At 42.4% G+C, this 16,136-nt stretch overlaps 1 protein-coding gene across 6 annotated transcripts in view; it reads left to right on the forward strand.

Annotated features, from left to right (window-relative positions):
• The window catches only part of LOC126983175 (sentrin-specific protease 1-like), a 58,458-nt gene that overhangs the window by 27,695 nt on the left and 14,627 nt on the right, over positions 1-16,136 (forward strand). For 4 of the 6 annotated variants that reach the window (XM_050835673.1, XM_050835675.1, XM_050835674.1 and 1 more), the window contains 9 exons: positions 136-254; positions 389-510; positions 909-1,034; positions 1,202-1,275; positions 1,568-1,649; positions 8,136-8,275; positions 11,164-11,272; positions 11,560-11,773; positions 13,677-13,799. In XM_050835673.1, coding sequence (XP_050691630.1) covers positions 136-254; positions 389-510; positions 909-1,034; positions 1,202-1,275; positions 1,568-1,649; positions 8,136-8,275; positions 11,164-11,272; positions 11,560-11,773; positions 13,677-13,799 — 1,109 coding nt within the window. The remainder of the gene's footprint in view (positions 1-135; positions 255-388; positions 511-908; positions 1,035-1,201; positions 1,276-1,567; positions 1,650-8,135; positions 8,276-11,163; positions 11,273-11,559; positions 11,774-13,676; positions 13,800-16,136) is intronic. The other 2 variants (XM_050835676.1, XM_050835678.1) reach the window with 2 other exon arrangements.

A 16,136-nucleotide genomic window follows, 5' to 3' on the forward strand; every position in this document is an offset into this window, starting at 1 on the left:
GTGAAAAAGATATGGTTCAAGTTGTTTCTCATGAATATTAATAATTCTGTTGCATACAGTAGCATGCCAATTCAAGGTGATTCTCCAGCTCAAATTCTACTGTTGTTTAAAGAACTTTTGTTCATATGATTTCAGACGAGAAAAAGGAACCAAAAATCCAAAGAAGTTATACTTCAAAAGGGAGGTCAGAATATCTGCCTCAACATTGTTTAACTTCTTCATCCAAGAAATGGAAATCATTCACAGTGGAAGAGGTATGTTGGATCACTGAGACACAGGGACAAACATATTCTTATTATATTATTTAGAAAAGTGAGTAATAGTTACAACATAGTAGTTCATAAAGACTTGACTTATCCTTTTTAATGCAGCTCTATTCCCTCACCAGAGTTTTCGTATAGAGGAGAAAAAGCAGTATCAGCAGCTGCTGGAACGTTGCACCTCAACCCCTTCACCTTCCTCCTCCCACAGTGTGATCCAGATGTCGTCCAGCTCCTCCGATTCCTCAAGGTATGGAAAACAATATATAGACCTTATTCCATAGCAGTACATTTAGTCACCATTAGAGGGCTCTTGCACATTGCCTCCTAACAACAGGGACACCTTGCCCTTTGTAGCCACTTAAGCAACAGTTAACGTGAAGCTGCAGTGAATCTGCTGTTGTAGCAAAATCAGTCAAGTCAGCATTGACTGCGGTGACCAGACTTGAAAGTTTTCTGGGTGGCCGTGGGTGGCTCTGCCTGCTTATGGAATACAGTCTGTTGTCTCACTTGAACGTGATTGTCAGTCAGGTGTAAGTTGATGCCTGTAGCTGTAGCTGTGATTCACTTGTTTTTGAAAGGTGTGTATAAAGACTGCCTGTTTTCTATACCACTGTCTTTTGATTCTAACAAATCATTTCCCTGCAGTCCTCCCCCATCTCCAGTGTTTAAGGTGAGGGGGCCAAAGAAGCATTCTCATTCCATCCATCCAGAAGTAGAAAATGAAAACATTGTCCCGACCCCTTCTTCAGAAAGATTACCGAGATCTAAAAAGTGAGTACTTATGTGTTTCTTGCTCAGATATATTTGCAAAACCATTATTTTAAAAAGAATGCTTTATGGGATGTTCATTGAAGACCTGAATGTTGTTTTTAGGTGTGTGTGTGTGTGTGGTTGATGCCAGATACATGGTTGTATTAAGGAATTAAATATATTTTCAGGTTCGATGTTCCAACTTGCAGGAGGAAGAAAGATTGTCTGCAGGATATAAGAAGCTACTTAAGTCATGACAAAGGTAATTGTCCAGCAACATGCTAATGCATGCAAAAGAAAAATTAAATGTTTTATCCCATAATCTGTATACTTGATTTTGTGTAGTGATTATTACACTGCAAAACTTTGCATATGTTAAGCTTGTACGTTGGTTTCTTTTTAACAGATAAGCTTTGTAAACTCTTTTACAAAGCTAAACAGTATTGTTTTTCTCTTTAAGATTTTGTTCATGTTAGTATTTTAAATTCTCTGCGCTGTTTTATTGGAATATGTCATGTAGCATTCACTTCAAACTTTTTGTTTTTTGGATCCAGGAACAAAGCCTCTGCAATCAGAGGCCACCCCCTGCAAGAATGCCACTAACGGTGCACACAAGAGAGTTGAATCAGTTATCAAGTAAGTGGATTTTATGTTAGAGGTCCTTAGTAAGAGAAGACTTAAAGTTCCACCTCAGAAAATAAGTTAGCTGCAGTCCACCCCTCAGCTGCAGGTGCCTCCAGACTTGTACATATTAGTGTCACAAACTTTCAGAGAATAAACACTCAGTTTATTATAATCTGAACAACATGCTGTTTCAGAAGTTCAACCTCTACCTGTAGATACCAGTAGCTGCTCATCGTTGCCCTAAACTCAAACCCCGCCAACAACATTAACCCTTTCACTACAGCCAGGCAAAAACAGCGCCCCACCCCGTATCTAGTCTGGCCGCACGAGCCAAATTTCAAACGTCGCTACTGAATCTAACAAGTTTTAAGCAATAAACTCCACATAATCATGTATTATATATAAAAATATGCAAAATTAAATGGTGCACATAAAGAAACTTAAATTAATTGATAATTTTGAGATATATGCATAAATATACAGAGAAATTTGCATTATGCAAAAATGACATGTATCTGCTGAATTGTATTTCCTTATATTAGTTTTGATAAACTATTAGATTTGTGGAGGAGAAGGAAGGGAAGGACACAGACGTAAGATCATGGAAAATATCCCACTGATTCACCAGCAATACGCACAGATTTGATGGAGTAAAAGGTTGAAAGGCCGTCCTCCTGGAGGTCTGGAGATGGCTCTTGTGTGTGTGTATTTACCTAGTTGTAGTTTTACAGGGCCTGGGCTTATGTTCGTGTGGTCCCGTCTCCGTATCTGTATTTGTCCAACTTTTCCTCAAAGCTTTGCACACTCTTTACCGATACTACATCCTCACTGAGTCTGTTCCAAACCTCTATATTTCTTTGTGGGAAGCTATATTTCTCTATGTCTCTCAAGCATCTTCCCTTCCTCAATTCTGTCTTCCTTCCTCTTCCATGTCCATCTATTAATCCCTCCCCTCCCTCTGTCTACATCTCGAGAGAGACCCGCAGCAGACCAAGAGGTGAATCACACACACACACACACACACACACACACACACACACACACACTAGTCAAAATATAAGTCATTCATATTAATAGAAGAATCAAAGCAGGCTCTCACTTACCAAGTTTCCCCTTTATTAATCCAGATATTTCCAAACGAACATCATAACGAGAATTATTGTATCTGAGAGAGAGGGAGGGAGGAAGAGAGAAGCTATTTATTGATGACCATTGTCAGTCATTCATCCCTGGAGAGGAGGGGAGGGTACAGGCGTTGCTGCTTCTCCTCCACGTGAGTCTTTGGTTGGCTGCGTTGGAGTGGTCATGATAGTACCTTGGGAAAAGGAAGAAAATGGGTAGTGAGAACGAGTCGTTTTGAAGCTGCAGTCGAAGGCGGCTGCCTTACGATTGGCTGGCAGTTCTGAAAACACACTTGTGATTCATCGACAGCACTCACCCAATCAGCAGCCTTGCTGCCTTAAGGCGGTGTCACACAGGCCGTTTTCCTCCAACTGTTGGGGCTACAGGCAACCATGGTTGCCCATAAGCTGGTGTCACACTGGGCCTTTTTCCTCCAATCGTGTTAGCAGTAAGGCCAACCATCAACTCCAACTTTTCCGGGTGTGCGTCACACACGGCCAAGGTCGGTTGTCTGTAAGCAAAGCAGTCGCCCTGTATCCACGGTGCGTCGTCTGCTAAAGTAAGGGCTGTTGCAGCTTGTGCAGCCGTTGCCCAAGTTATGGACTTGTTGCTGCAGTTAAATGGAAGGAAGAAGTTGTTGTGTGCATGATTATGGCTTCAAAGATGGGAGGACAGGAGTGTTTACCCAAACCTCGTAAGAGAACTGGGTAAATTTTCAGAATGTCACCCGTGGGACACTGTTGGACGAAGATATTTTTTTCTGATAGTTTTTGGTGTTATGAAATAATCTGCTAGCTGTTTCTGTTGCAAATCATTAAATCACTAATATAATGATTGACTTTTCAATGCCTGTTGTACGTGCACCTGCCGCCACCCACCACCGCAGTCACAAAATAGCTCACGGAGAGGTTCAACTTCCTTACTGTTTTTATATTTCACTCACTGCTCACAAAGATCACAAGTGGACAAACTAGAACAAAACCAGGCAAATTAATGTTCCTTCTGTGTGTTTCCCCAGCGCGCATGCGTGGTGGACAGCAGAACGACTTATTTCAGGGAGGAAATATTTCTCACAACACCGGCCAGCATAGTGGACCGCCGCCACCATGTCCCATCCTGCAGTGCATATTTCTGCCGCTCCACACTGCATGCCGAATGAATTTAAACTTACCAAACCTAATTTAACATAGCCTATCTAATGGGGGGACTTCGCCCCCCCTCAACCCCTATTCCATTTGCAACGGAAAAGCAATACAGCAGTGTGTTGTATGGACACAAAATACTTCATATAGCACCAAAGTGTTTTTTGCTGTGAGACAGGTGATGTTCTGGAATGATATCGAGAACTGTGCTGTGAAGACCAGTGTTGTGTTCCTGAGCCAATAAATAAAATTCATGCAGTGATTTGTGGGTAAATTTACAGGAAATAGCACCTTGATAGTTTCAGAAAACAAAACTGTCCTGATGTGCGTATGCAGGCCCGTAATTTTGGCAGATTTTGTGGGGGGGCTTGAGGGCATCATAGCTTCATGAGGTGGGGGAGCTGGCAAGCGAAGTGAGCTTAGTCATGCTGTTGGGGGATGCAGGAGAATAGCTCTGTTTATCAACATCTTTGTTTGTTTACATTCACTTCTGAGGATGCATAGTTCGCAGGAGGACAGCCAGGAACACAACACCGGGAGTCCTTCAATTTTCATAGACTGGAGAAAAGTTTTTTGAACTGTGGTTCCACAGCACAGGGTGTTCTCTTATCTTGTCTATTAAATAGTAAACAAAGCAGCTCTGCCAGTCTACTTTGTGAGTCTCTTGGTGGGCCATCTTCCACTGCTCCTCACTCCTCAGTCACTGCCGTTGTCTGTTTACCTACTGCCGTGCAGTATCCATGTACCCACACTCATACTCACAACCGTTTTTCCATTTGTACAGACAACTGACAACTCTCTCCCTGTTGGGCATACAGACAACCGTGGTTGCCTGTAGCCCCAATGGTTGGATGAAAACGGCCAGTGTGACACTGCCTCTTAAGGGGGTACGGGACACCTGAGGTCATCTAACTAAACTATCGGGTTTTGCGATGAAACTAAGTACCTAGGCATCTATGTTGCCTACATTTTGTACGAGCCACAACAATGTATGTATACTTATATGTATACTCATACGTATACATGTGCGTATACGTGTAGCAACACTTAAAATTACACAGCACCATTAATACATAGCCAATCACTTTCATTTTTTTGCTGTGAATAGTCTTTAGGTATGCCTAGAGCCCTATGGAAAATATTCTGAAAGTTTCCCATATAGAAAGGCATACTGGTATTTATTTTATGTTTGTCGAACATCGCGTAAAATCGTGTTTTTTTGTCACTTTCTCCTCTAAATACTCCCATCTCCTTTACCCTATCAACAACATCTAATCATAGGTCCCTAGCTACTTGTACAATCAACATTCCCTGCACTTTTCATGTAAATCTGATTGATTTTAGATTTTCTGCGATTAAAAAGAGACATAATTTAACCTTTAACTTGGTCCATTTAAACCCGCACCAGACATTTAGAATTTGTGCTTCGAGGAAAACATTGCTCAGAGATTATTTCTAGATGGTATAAGAATGTTTTTAACCCAGTTTTGCAAAATGCTATATTTTGACCAACCCCCCCCAGGTGTCGCATACCTCCTTAATAAGTCATGGACTTGAGATCGTCGTCATGCCTAGAATGCTTTATATCAGCAGAGAGATTAACCTAACAAATGATATCTAATAAACGTTGTATCATATTGTTATACACATATCATACAACTAGCTCGATGTGTAATGTATTGTACTATTTTTATTTTTTTTTTCTAAAACAAAATGTTTTTAGTATCTGAAAGAGCCGCAGGCTTTTTAGCGCCTGTGTTTAAGCCCGCCCAGAAGGAAGGCTTAGCTTAGCTCTCATATCGCCCAGAAGGCGCAACACAGTTTTTGGGTTAAGGCAGCACACATGATGCCGACGGTAGATAGACATGACCTGAACATGTCACAGCAGCGTGAAAGTCAGGATGGTGAAAATTTAGGACTAAGGGCCGTATTCTTAAATGAAACTTCTGTAACCACAGTCCCCACACATCCGAAAATGATATTCTTAAACAACCATCGTGCCCGTGGCTACCACAGTTCCGACAGTCACGAAGGGTGTATTCTTATATGCCACCTCTGGGACCGTGGTACCGATCAAAGCACCAAATTGTCGGGAGACTTTGTCGGGTCCGTCACCCCTTCTCACAAATATTGTGGGGCGTGTTATTTTGTCCCTGATTTGCATGTTCACAACGTCTTTGAGGATACTAGACGTTCAGAACACTTCTGCTACTCTCCCCGAAGTGTTAAGAGCAAGTTGAGTAAAAAGCAGTGCCTCATATTCACCAAAACAAGCAAAGAAGAGAGATCGTCTTCGCTGCCCCACCAGGGAGCGCAGGCCCTCCTGGACCCCCACGGATCCCAACGTGATACTAATCATCTATGCTCCGCCAGTAAAACTAGACGAGTACAACAATATATGAGACCTTACAAAGAAAATTATTCTCTTGGGGTTAAAACTAAATAAATAGTGATGAGTTGAAGTTAAATAATCATTCCTTAATGTTTATAACACATTTTACATATAGCTACCATTTGCAGCGGCTATGAAATGAGTACCAAAATAAAGAATTACATCTTATAGAGAAAAGCCTCCTGAACACGATGGTGTATACAGATTTTTCATAAAACGCCAAATACAAATAAGTGAAGCACGGAACTATTTATAAAAACATTTCACATCATCCTCGTTTGCTCCAACGCGCAGACGGGGGTGGGTGCGAGGCTATATACTGGTTTGCAGCAGTTTGCGGGCCTAGTTGCCATGACAACCCTCGCCTCGCCTTGCTTTTCGTGTGGCCACAGAAACTCACCTTGCCGCTCTCGCTAACTTTCTCGCTCCCTGTGTGGCCACGGCCTCATTGAGAGCCAGTAGAGTGTAGAGTGATGCTATAGTTTCCCAAGCCTCCTTTTTCTTCTTTATCATTGCATGATCCGTTCTTCCGTCAAGTACTACTGCTCGGTGTCTCTACAAGCTCCAGAAATAGAGCAAATTCATTTTGGGATGAATATCGCTTAGTTTCCTCCATTGTTGACTTGAACACAGCGCGCAGGGCATCAGGTGCAGTCAGCATTTTGACCGTCAGAACGTTGAGATGGACCAAACAACAAGGGACATTGTTACCAATTAAATTTTCTCGCGCCACCAGTGTTACCGAATCCCACCCAACAAATCCGAGTGTTTAAGAATATGCAAATTGTGACAACCCGAACATTAGTGTTCGTGGGGACTGTCGTTGTCGTTGCCGATTTCGTGAGATTTAAGAATACGGCCCTAAGCGTGAAACTCGGATAGCGAGAAACTCAAGAGGGTACTGTAGTTGTGATATACAGGAAACGAGCTACACTTGTGCTGTCCTGTCTCTCTATCTACTATAATCTAATTTGGCCTTAAATTCATGAATCGTCTTTGCATGGACCACATCATTTTTGCAGGCCATTCCAGGCCACTTAGGCCACTTAGCTTTAATTATTTTTTCACAAATCTTAGCTGCTACTCTTGTCAGAAACTGGTCTCTAGTTCCAAAGGTCTTCCCAGCATTCTCCTTTATAAATTGGTATGATGTCTGCTCTTTTCCAGTCCCCTGGCACCTTACAGTCTGCCAGCGAGCTGACTTTGACACACTGAATCTTATCAGCTAATGGACCGCATTGGCTATACAGGCAGCGCCACATGTGGCCACTCAACTCCAAGCTGAGTTTTCCATAGAGTTCAAGTTATAGACTAGAGTGCGTCTGAGGCTGTCTCAGGGATACACGGCCATGATGCCGCCGTCGCCCCAAGCCGATGATTGCACACACTTCACTCCTGCCCGATTTCAGTTTTTCTCCATGTCAAATAGTAGAGTCAGGAAATCGGGTAGGAGTAAAGTGTGTGCAGTCGTTGGCTCGGAGCGGTGGTAGCACCAAGGCCTTGTATCCTGGAGGCAGCCTCAGACGCACTCTAGTACATAACTTGAGTTCTATGGAAAGTGCTGTTTTGACAGTTCACTGAGTGGCCACGTGTGGTGCCAATACGGTCCATTGCATACTGCACTTCCTCAAGACCCAACTTGACACACCATCCAGTCCCAATGCTTTTCCCACATCCAGACCTTCCATTATTTCTTTCACTTCTTGTGATGTAACTTGTATTTCTTTCCAGTGTGTGTGTGTGTGTGTGTGTGTGTGTGTGTAAGGGAAGTTGAATATTTCAACAGACCTGGTTTACCATTGACTAATTTATGTGTAATAAAAAATTCTTGTGACCTTGCAGGTATGGGAAGCAGCCTGATGAGGATGAAGAAGAGTTTTCGTTGCTTCGGCTCATCAGACGGCGTGAGGAGAGAGAAAGCAGTTCAAAACCTCTCATAGACTTAGCAGAGTCAGATAGTGACAGCCTTCCAATTCTCAGAAGTAGGTTATTTATTACATTATGCTCAGAGAGAATGTATGCTGTTAGTAGAAAAGAAAAACATAAGAAGGCATTACATTAGCACAGTCACCTCTTGATTAACGCGAGGGTTACGTTCCTGGAGATGGCGCGTTATTTAAAATCGTGTTATTTAAACATAATTTCCCCATAGGAAACAATGGTAATAGGGAGGGTTACGTTCCTGGACATTGGGAAAGTCTGCCTATTTTGGGGATTTTGTTACTCTAACCTTAAAAAAAAAAAAACATTATTAATACATTAGTAGGTCACGGAAACAATAAAAACACGTCCTCAATTTATTTAAATTTATTCTTCACCTGCGTTGGCCACCGTCCCTCCTTGATCTTGATTTTGATGTCACAGGTGGCTTGGGATTTCTCCCCAGCCAGGCCTTTGTATTGGCAGCTCCTGTGAAAGAAAACAAAAACATGCAAAAAGTCTATGTTCTACTCGGGGCAAGGTATCATTCCCTACATCTTGCACGCCACATGCTCTCCAGGAACTCTTTCACTGCCTCAATCACTCGTCCACTCATCTCTCCACTCAGCCCCAGCAGCAGCACCATCCACTCCCTTCCAGTCCTCCCATTCACCTCATGTCCGATCTCACTCAGAAACACGTGCATCATCTTCGTTCTCTCTCTGTCATACTTCTTACATTTACCCAGCGCTCCCGTCACCAGCCGCTCCCTTCACCTCCGCCACTCCGCCTCACTTGCCTCCTTCCTCTTCCTTTGACTACCCATGCTATTGGTGACAAAGATAACTCCTTTAAGTTAAAGTTTTCTAAAGAAAAAATTGCTACATTACATTTGTAAGTCACTGACACAACAAAAACACGTCCTCACACTCATCATCACTTTGTTGATGCGTCACTTGTCGTCATCGTCGTCATCTGCTGAATCCCCACCCCGTCCTTCCACTTCCTGTGAGGAGGTGGAAGGACGCTTGGGTGCCATAGTAGAGGTCAAAATGCAGTGTACATATTCCAGAGAAACGTTACACTCACAATGCCAGCTAGCTTCGGACTGAGACAGCGTCTCTGCGCGGTGACGTCATCGATGAAACTCGTGTTAACCCTTTCCTTGCGCGTGGTGCGGACGTGACTATCCCCTCAGGCGCAGTCAGGCAGCCCAATGGGGGGTCTCTTTTAACCTCTGTATCTCAAAAAGTATTCATCACAGCTAAAAAACAAAAACACCATTGGAAAGAGGAGGTCCATATCTATAGGAGTCGATTATGTATGCCTCTCTTGCAAACATACATGCACGTTCAGGGAGTGTTGAATGTTAACACTTACGTCGGTGGGTGCATGATGATCAGCCATATTGAGGGAACTGCAGACATCTCTCCTTAAGATTCTGGCAAGGGGGTATTGCCAACTGCAATATTTACAACTAGGGTGAGGTGGACATAACTTGTACATGGTCACAAGACGTACAAAGGCCATCTTGTTGAATCAAAACATCGAGGAAAGTCTCACTTCCTACATAAGAAAGAAAATGGGACACCAATAGCTGACACAGCCATCTTGTGCCACAAGCCGCATGCCTGAAAATGCTAGGCGAATTTTTTAATTTTTGAGTTGTCTGATGCAATTTTCCCGCCTCATAGTATAGTGTATGGTGGCTGTGAATATGTCTTAACTTTGCTGGTGAAGGTTTCCATGGTGAATATGATCATACTGAAAAGACATTTGCATGGAAAGATATTGTTGTGCCGAGTTTTTGTGTTCGTGGGAATCCCGTAAACAAACATGTGGGTAGTTCACGAGTCATACAGCTGTGGACGCTAAATGTTATTGTAAAGCCTGGCTACATTTGACGAGCATAGAAAACCACCGAAAAATTACGAGTTAAAACACTGTCATCACTTGCAGAATTGGAAGTCCAAACAATCTAAACTGATACCTCAAAGGAAGCCCACAGCCTAAGGATTACTTTAGGCATTTGGGTTTGAGTCTTGGTGCAAAGCCAGATTTATAAGAAATTTATTTATAAAATTGTACGGGCCGTGAACACCTCGTGTATGAGCCGTGACCCCCTGCTCACAAGCCGTACAGCAATTGAAATAAAAATAAAATCTTCCTATGGAGAAAAAATATTCTCTGGAGAAGCTCAACAGATACTCATAGAGGAAGCCCATTTCCTCAGGAGTATTATGCACTCCTTGTTTTTCCTGTTAGGGCAAATACAGATTTTTAATTAATATTTTCCCAATACTAGTATGGGTTGTGTCCACCTCACCCTATTAGGTCAAAGAATCAGTCAGGTGATAGTTGAAGCTATGCAAAAATGCCGCTATATTGGGCAAGAACATCCACCAGTTACTCGTCCATAGATTTGCCATGCTGGCTGATATAATTTTCCACCAAATTTAGTGAAGAACCCACTCAATTGGCAATCCTGTGTTGTGAGAAATAGTGTTGGAACACACTCATACGTGGGAGATTTGAGTGCGGGTGGAGCTCACAGCGAGCGTTTAGCACCACCAGCAAATACGCCTAACGCTCGCCTAGAAAAAAACAGATTTCACAGCAGGGTGTGCCAGAAAAAAATTTATAAAACATCTTTTATGACTTTTTCTCAGTTTCAAAGTTCATTTTCCTCTGACTTTCGCGTTCAAGGGGGATCACCCGAGAAAAACTTGTGCGGTCAAAAAGGGTTAATGCAAAAATTCAAAAGTTTGACCTTCATCATGCATTAGCATACAGACCAGATGATTTTAAAGGGCTTATGAAACTGTAGAATAAAACTGAAATAGCTGTGTAAGGTTCAAGACAAACCACTGCAGTTATGAAGTGAGTCCACAGCAGGGGAGAAGAATCATTGCATCCACAGCTCATAACTTTCACTTTGGTCATTTTGCAGTATCAGAATCAGACAGTGATGGCGTGGAGATCATGGATGAGTTCCCTCACGGCCGGAAGAAAGACAAACCCTTCAGTTCCATGTTTGAGAAGGAGCGGAAAAAATACATGTAAGCACTGCAGTGTTTATTTGTGGTTGCTTGTATTGTGTGTGTCAGTGGGGCCCTCATACTTATTTCATACCTAACCTGCTCACTACAGTATCTGTTATCTTGCCTTCTTATCCCATGAGATCTTCACCTGACACACTTGCCATACTTCTACTATTCTTGCAGGCACCCCACCTCAGCTAGGCCCTGTCTATCCCACACAAATGTAGACTGACACACTGATAATTTTATAATTAGTACAAGATTTACTTCCTGTTAATCCAGTGATCTGGCTCTTGTTCACACAGGCAGTGCAAATATGGCAGTCTTACTCAAGCAACTGATACCCAAAATGATGATTCAGAAAATGAGTCTGAAAGTAATGAGAGAATATCACACTTATACAGCAAAGTTAAAAATCGAATGAAGCTCCTGGACATCATCTCTGACTCCGAAGACAAAAGGGGCAGGCAAGCAAGAAGAGTGAAGCCACCTTTTGTACATCTTACACCGAGGATGTTGGTAAGGCTCATTGCCCACTTACTTTTTTCTATATATTTTTCATAAAACATCATAACTACATGACCAATAAGTACAGGCTGCCATAATCATCATCATCTACCTCATTACCTGTGGACACATGTCAAAGCAGCCTCAGATTTATTTATTTATTTATTTATTTATTTATTTATTTATTTTTTTTCCATCTCATCATCTCATTTCATCGACGCCTGCTCCTAGGAGCTCCCACCAGGGGATGGCCACGGCAGAAGAGTTTACAACTTTCTCTATCCAGACACTCCCTCCTTGCCTGCTCAGTTTCTCAAGGATCTTTCCCCCTCTCCCTAATGTACTCTTGCACCCTATCCCTCCATTTCACTGGAGGTCGTCCTCTAACATTCCCTCCCTCTATCTCACTCACATACACCCTTCTGGTCATCTTACTCTCCTTCATTCGCTCCATGTGGCCAAACCACTTTAAAGTCTGTCACTTCACTTCTTCACTTCTGCAGCCGCCACCTCCCCATTGGCCAGTTTCACGTGGAAAACTATAGCGTCAGTCTGCGCCATTGGTAACGATTAAAACAAACAAAATGACTGTGAAAGTGGCCCTAAATAGACAAGGAGACATAACACAACACTGATGCAACCCAATAATCACACAAATACTCACCTATCTGCTATCCACATAAAAACCTCCTTATTTTTACACTGAACTGCCTTCCTCTCACCCCATATATTTAGAGCACCTTCCACACTTATCACATCCTTGTCAACCCAATCACATGCCCATTCAAAATCCATAAATACAAACAAATACCTCCTAATATCTTCATAAGTATTCCTCTGTCATACTCCTAACAATAAGCTGATCCACATGTCCCCTATCTCTCCCAAGCCCACACTGCTTTTCTTCTGTTTCACCTATTATCTCCACCAACACTCCCATACATCTCCCTAAGAACACTGTACAACCTTTCACCTTTATAGTTTGAATACTTCTGCTTGTCACCCTCTCATCATCATCATCATCATCATCATTTAACGTCCATTTATTCCCTGTGGTGGGGTTGGACGGGATATGAGCCTCCTCCACTGTTGCCGGTCCATAGCCATTTCTTCCGTGATGTTCAGCCTCCTCGTATCTTCCTCAACCACCTTTCTCCACGTCTTCCTTGGCCTTCCTGATGGTCTTCTGCCCTCTGCCTTATACAAATCATTCCTAGTTCATTTCTCCAATGGTATGGAGCCTCCCCCCTTAATTTAAAACACACATTGAACACTTGCACCAGGCACTCTACCACCTCATTGCCCCCACACAACGTTGCCAGATGGTCGTGCTCAGGCTCTAATATTTGCTGATTTCCAACCCTCAAACTGTCTCCTCCACCCCTTTAACTGTTTTTTTATAGAGTTATCGTTAAAATGTTTAATTATTGGTGTTTCTTGGCTACAGTTATGCTCTGAGTACGACAATCTGGCAACATTGCCCCCACAGTCTATAACAGGACTAGTCAACTATTATGAGCAGAGATCCAGTTAGATAAGTAATAGTGTATGCAGAGGTCCAGATAAATATTTTACACTTACAAGAATCCATCGGCACGACCTTCACATTCTTTAATTATATTTTTCTCCTCCTGGAGCCTGGGGTCCAGCTACAACACTCGAAGGTCCGGATTCAGACAGTTGGCCACCGGTTGAGTAGTCCTGTTCTATTAAATCCAATATAATTCCATCCATCCTAGCAACTTTCCCACTTTTCATCCTTCGTAACTCCATAATTACATAAGATTTGCTGTACAAGTGTCAAGGAGAGTTTCATATGTATAGCTTTTTATTTTTTTATATTCCATCATTTTGCCTTGAATATAATTACAAGATACTTTTTTTCTTTCCCTGTAAAGATGTTTTATTCACTCAGGCTGAGATAGATGCTGCACTAATCCCCAGCCCCAAGTCAGAGGTTCTGGTTCACAACTTCAATATCAAGATAACACGTCGTGACATCCACACTCTGAAGGGCCTGAATTGGCTCAATGATGAGGTGAGATGCCAGATCAGTCGCTGAACTGCAGCCATATTTTTAAGCTCAGAAGAGCAGTCAGCAATATTAATAGAAGATAGAGAGGCAACATTTAAGCAGAATTTAAAAGACAGAAGACTGTCAGTAAGAGAAGAGGAGTTAATGAGGCAAAGAACCTTTGACTCTACTCTGTCCAAGAGGGCTGTGTGTGTGGAGCTCCTCCAGACATGAGAAGCATACTCTGTCCAAGAGGGCTGTGTGTGTGGAGCTCCTCCAGACATGAGAAGCATACTCTGTACAAGAGCAGACAAGACCCCTGTACATGGACAGCATCTTTGAGTGGGAGAAAAACTGATGGAGATAATACAGAGCACCTAACCTCAAGGAAGCTGATTTAGCAGGAGAGGAGATATGAAGTTTCCAGTTGAGATTTTGAGTTAAGGATAGACCGAGAATGTTTAGTGTAGAAGAAGGTGACAGCTGTGTTCCTGCCCCATTCAGAAATGATGGCAAAGTCTGAGGATAAGTACTCTGCAACATCCTGCCTAGAGACTTGTAATTTCTGTTGGGAGAATCTTCTGTCAAAAGATGTTGAGTGATGCAGGCATTGGCATACGAGTGGATAGGACAGTTTGTTTTGGAAAGATCATTGATGAACAACAGGAAGAGCGTGAGGAATAGAACAGAGCCCTGTGGGACACCACTGGTTTAGGGGAAGAAAAATGACAATCTACCACAGCAAAGATAGATTATCCAGAAAGGAAACTAGAGATAAATATACAGAGATAGGGATAGAATCCATAGGGGGGCAGTTTAGAGAGCAAAGATTTGTGCCAGACTCACTCAGCAGCTTTTGAAATGTCTTAAGACAACAGTAAAAATTTCATCAAAATGGCTAAGAGTCAGTTAAGAAAGCAAGATCACCAGTAAAATGCCCCTTGCAGAACCCATAAAGGCAATCAGAAAGAAGTTCAGAAGTTGATAGATGTTTTGTATATACTTGATGTACTTGAGTGTCAATTGATTCCTTATATGTTAGTAATTATGTTAGTTAACCCTTATGGTCTACTTTTCCCTCATTGTTCTTTCAATCCTTTCTCCCTCCAAGCTCCTGTGTTCCCAGTTACTTATATACAGTCAGAGATACTTGAAGGAACTAATTTTAGTAGTAACTTGCCACCTCATTGATGTCATCCTCTATCAGTTTCCAACAAGCAAATGGAACTCACTGACTTGCAGTGCCAAGGAGGCGTGGAACTGAAAGCAGATGGACAGCCAAAGTATTGGAGTGGCAACCTGGGGATTGTAAAAGTCAGGGCAGACAGAGGGCCAGGTGGAGAGATTAAATTAAAGCATTTACCTGAGCAGGATGTAGTACACCACCATCAGACAGAGAGAAGTGGAGAACATCAGGAAAGGCCTTTGGCTGGTATTCTTAAACAGTTCTGCCTCTCACATCAACTATTTACAAAGGCCAAAATGGAGGTTAATCGGGGTCTTTGCAATGTTTCTTTAAATTTCACGGCACAAGAGCTTCATCAGACTACCTCCAGGATCCTAAAACTACCCATGGAGAGGCACACAAATCCGATGAAAGCCTTGTCAGTTGTGTGTGTTTGGGCGCCGAAATGTTTAAGAATATGACCCATTTTGTCCTGCAGTAGACTAATAGGGGGTGTGCCACATTTTCTACAGCACATTTCCTACATGTCACATCTACAACTTTAGCAGTTTTTAGTGACATATTTCCTAGAGATACAGCACATCTACACAAAAAAATCTATTATATCACACTTCCTACAGAGCCCCAGTCACATTTCATACACCAAGAAAGGCAGCGAGTCACAATTCCTTCAAGATTCCAATCAGTCAGTCTACATGGGGAGCAGAGTGGGGTTCACATTCAGACACAAATCAATTCATGTCAAGTTAAGACTCGACCCAGCACTGTTCTTCTATCACTTCGTGGGACAAGGAAGGACAACACCAACTTTTCACCATCTAAGGAGAGATGGCATTTTTGGGCCTTGTGCTCCACTGCGATCATCCTGGCCAGTGGTCCTTCTGCCCTGCTAACATGCTACTTCCTGTGCAGATTGCATAGCTACTCTTGTGGCAGCAGCACATTATAACCATCCCGCATGTTATGACAGGCTTGAGGTATTCATTTAAAAAATTCCTTTGAAATGAATGTGCTCAGAAAATCCAATTTTAACTTGTTTTTGCAATTTTATTTGATATACTTAATTTACGTTGTTGAAGACAGAAAAAATCCCACATTAATATTCCTCTGCAAAAACTTTGCATTCATTTGCACTAACATAACATAACAGGGGATCACAGAATTGTAGAAAATAT

The sequence above is a fragment of the Eriocheir sinensis genome, chromosome 53 (genome assembly GCF_024679095.1).
Source record: "Eriocheir sinensis breed Jianghai 21 chromosome 53, ASM2467909v1, whole genome shotgun sequence".
Lineage (NCBI taxonomy): Eukaryota > Metazoa > Arthropoda > Malacostraca > Decapoda > Varunidae > Eriocheir > Eriocheir sinensis.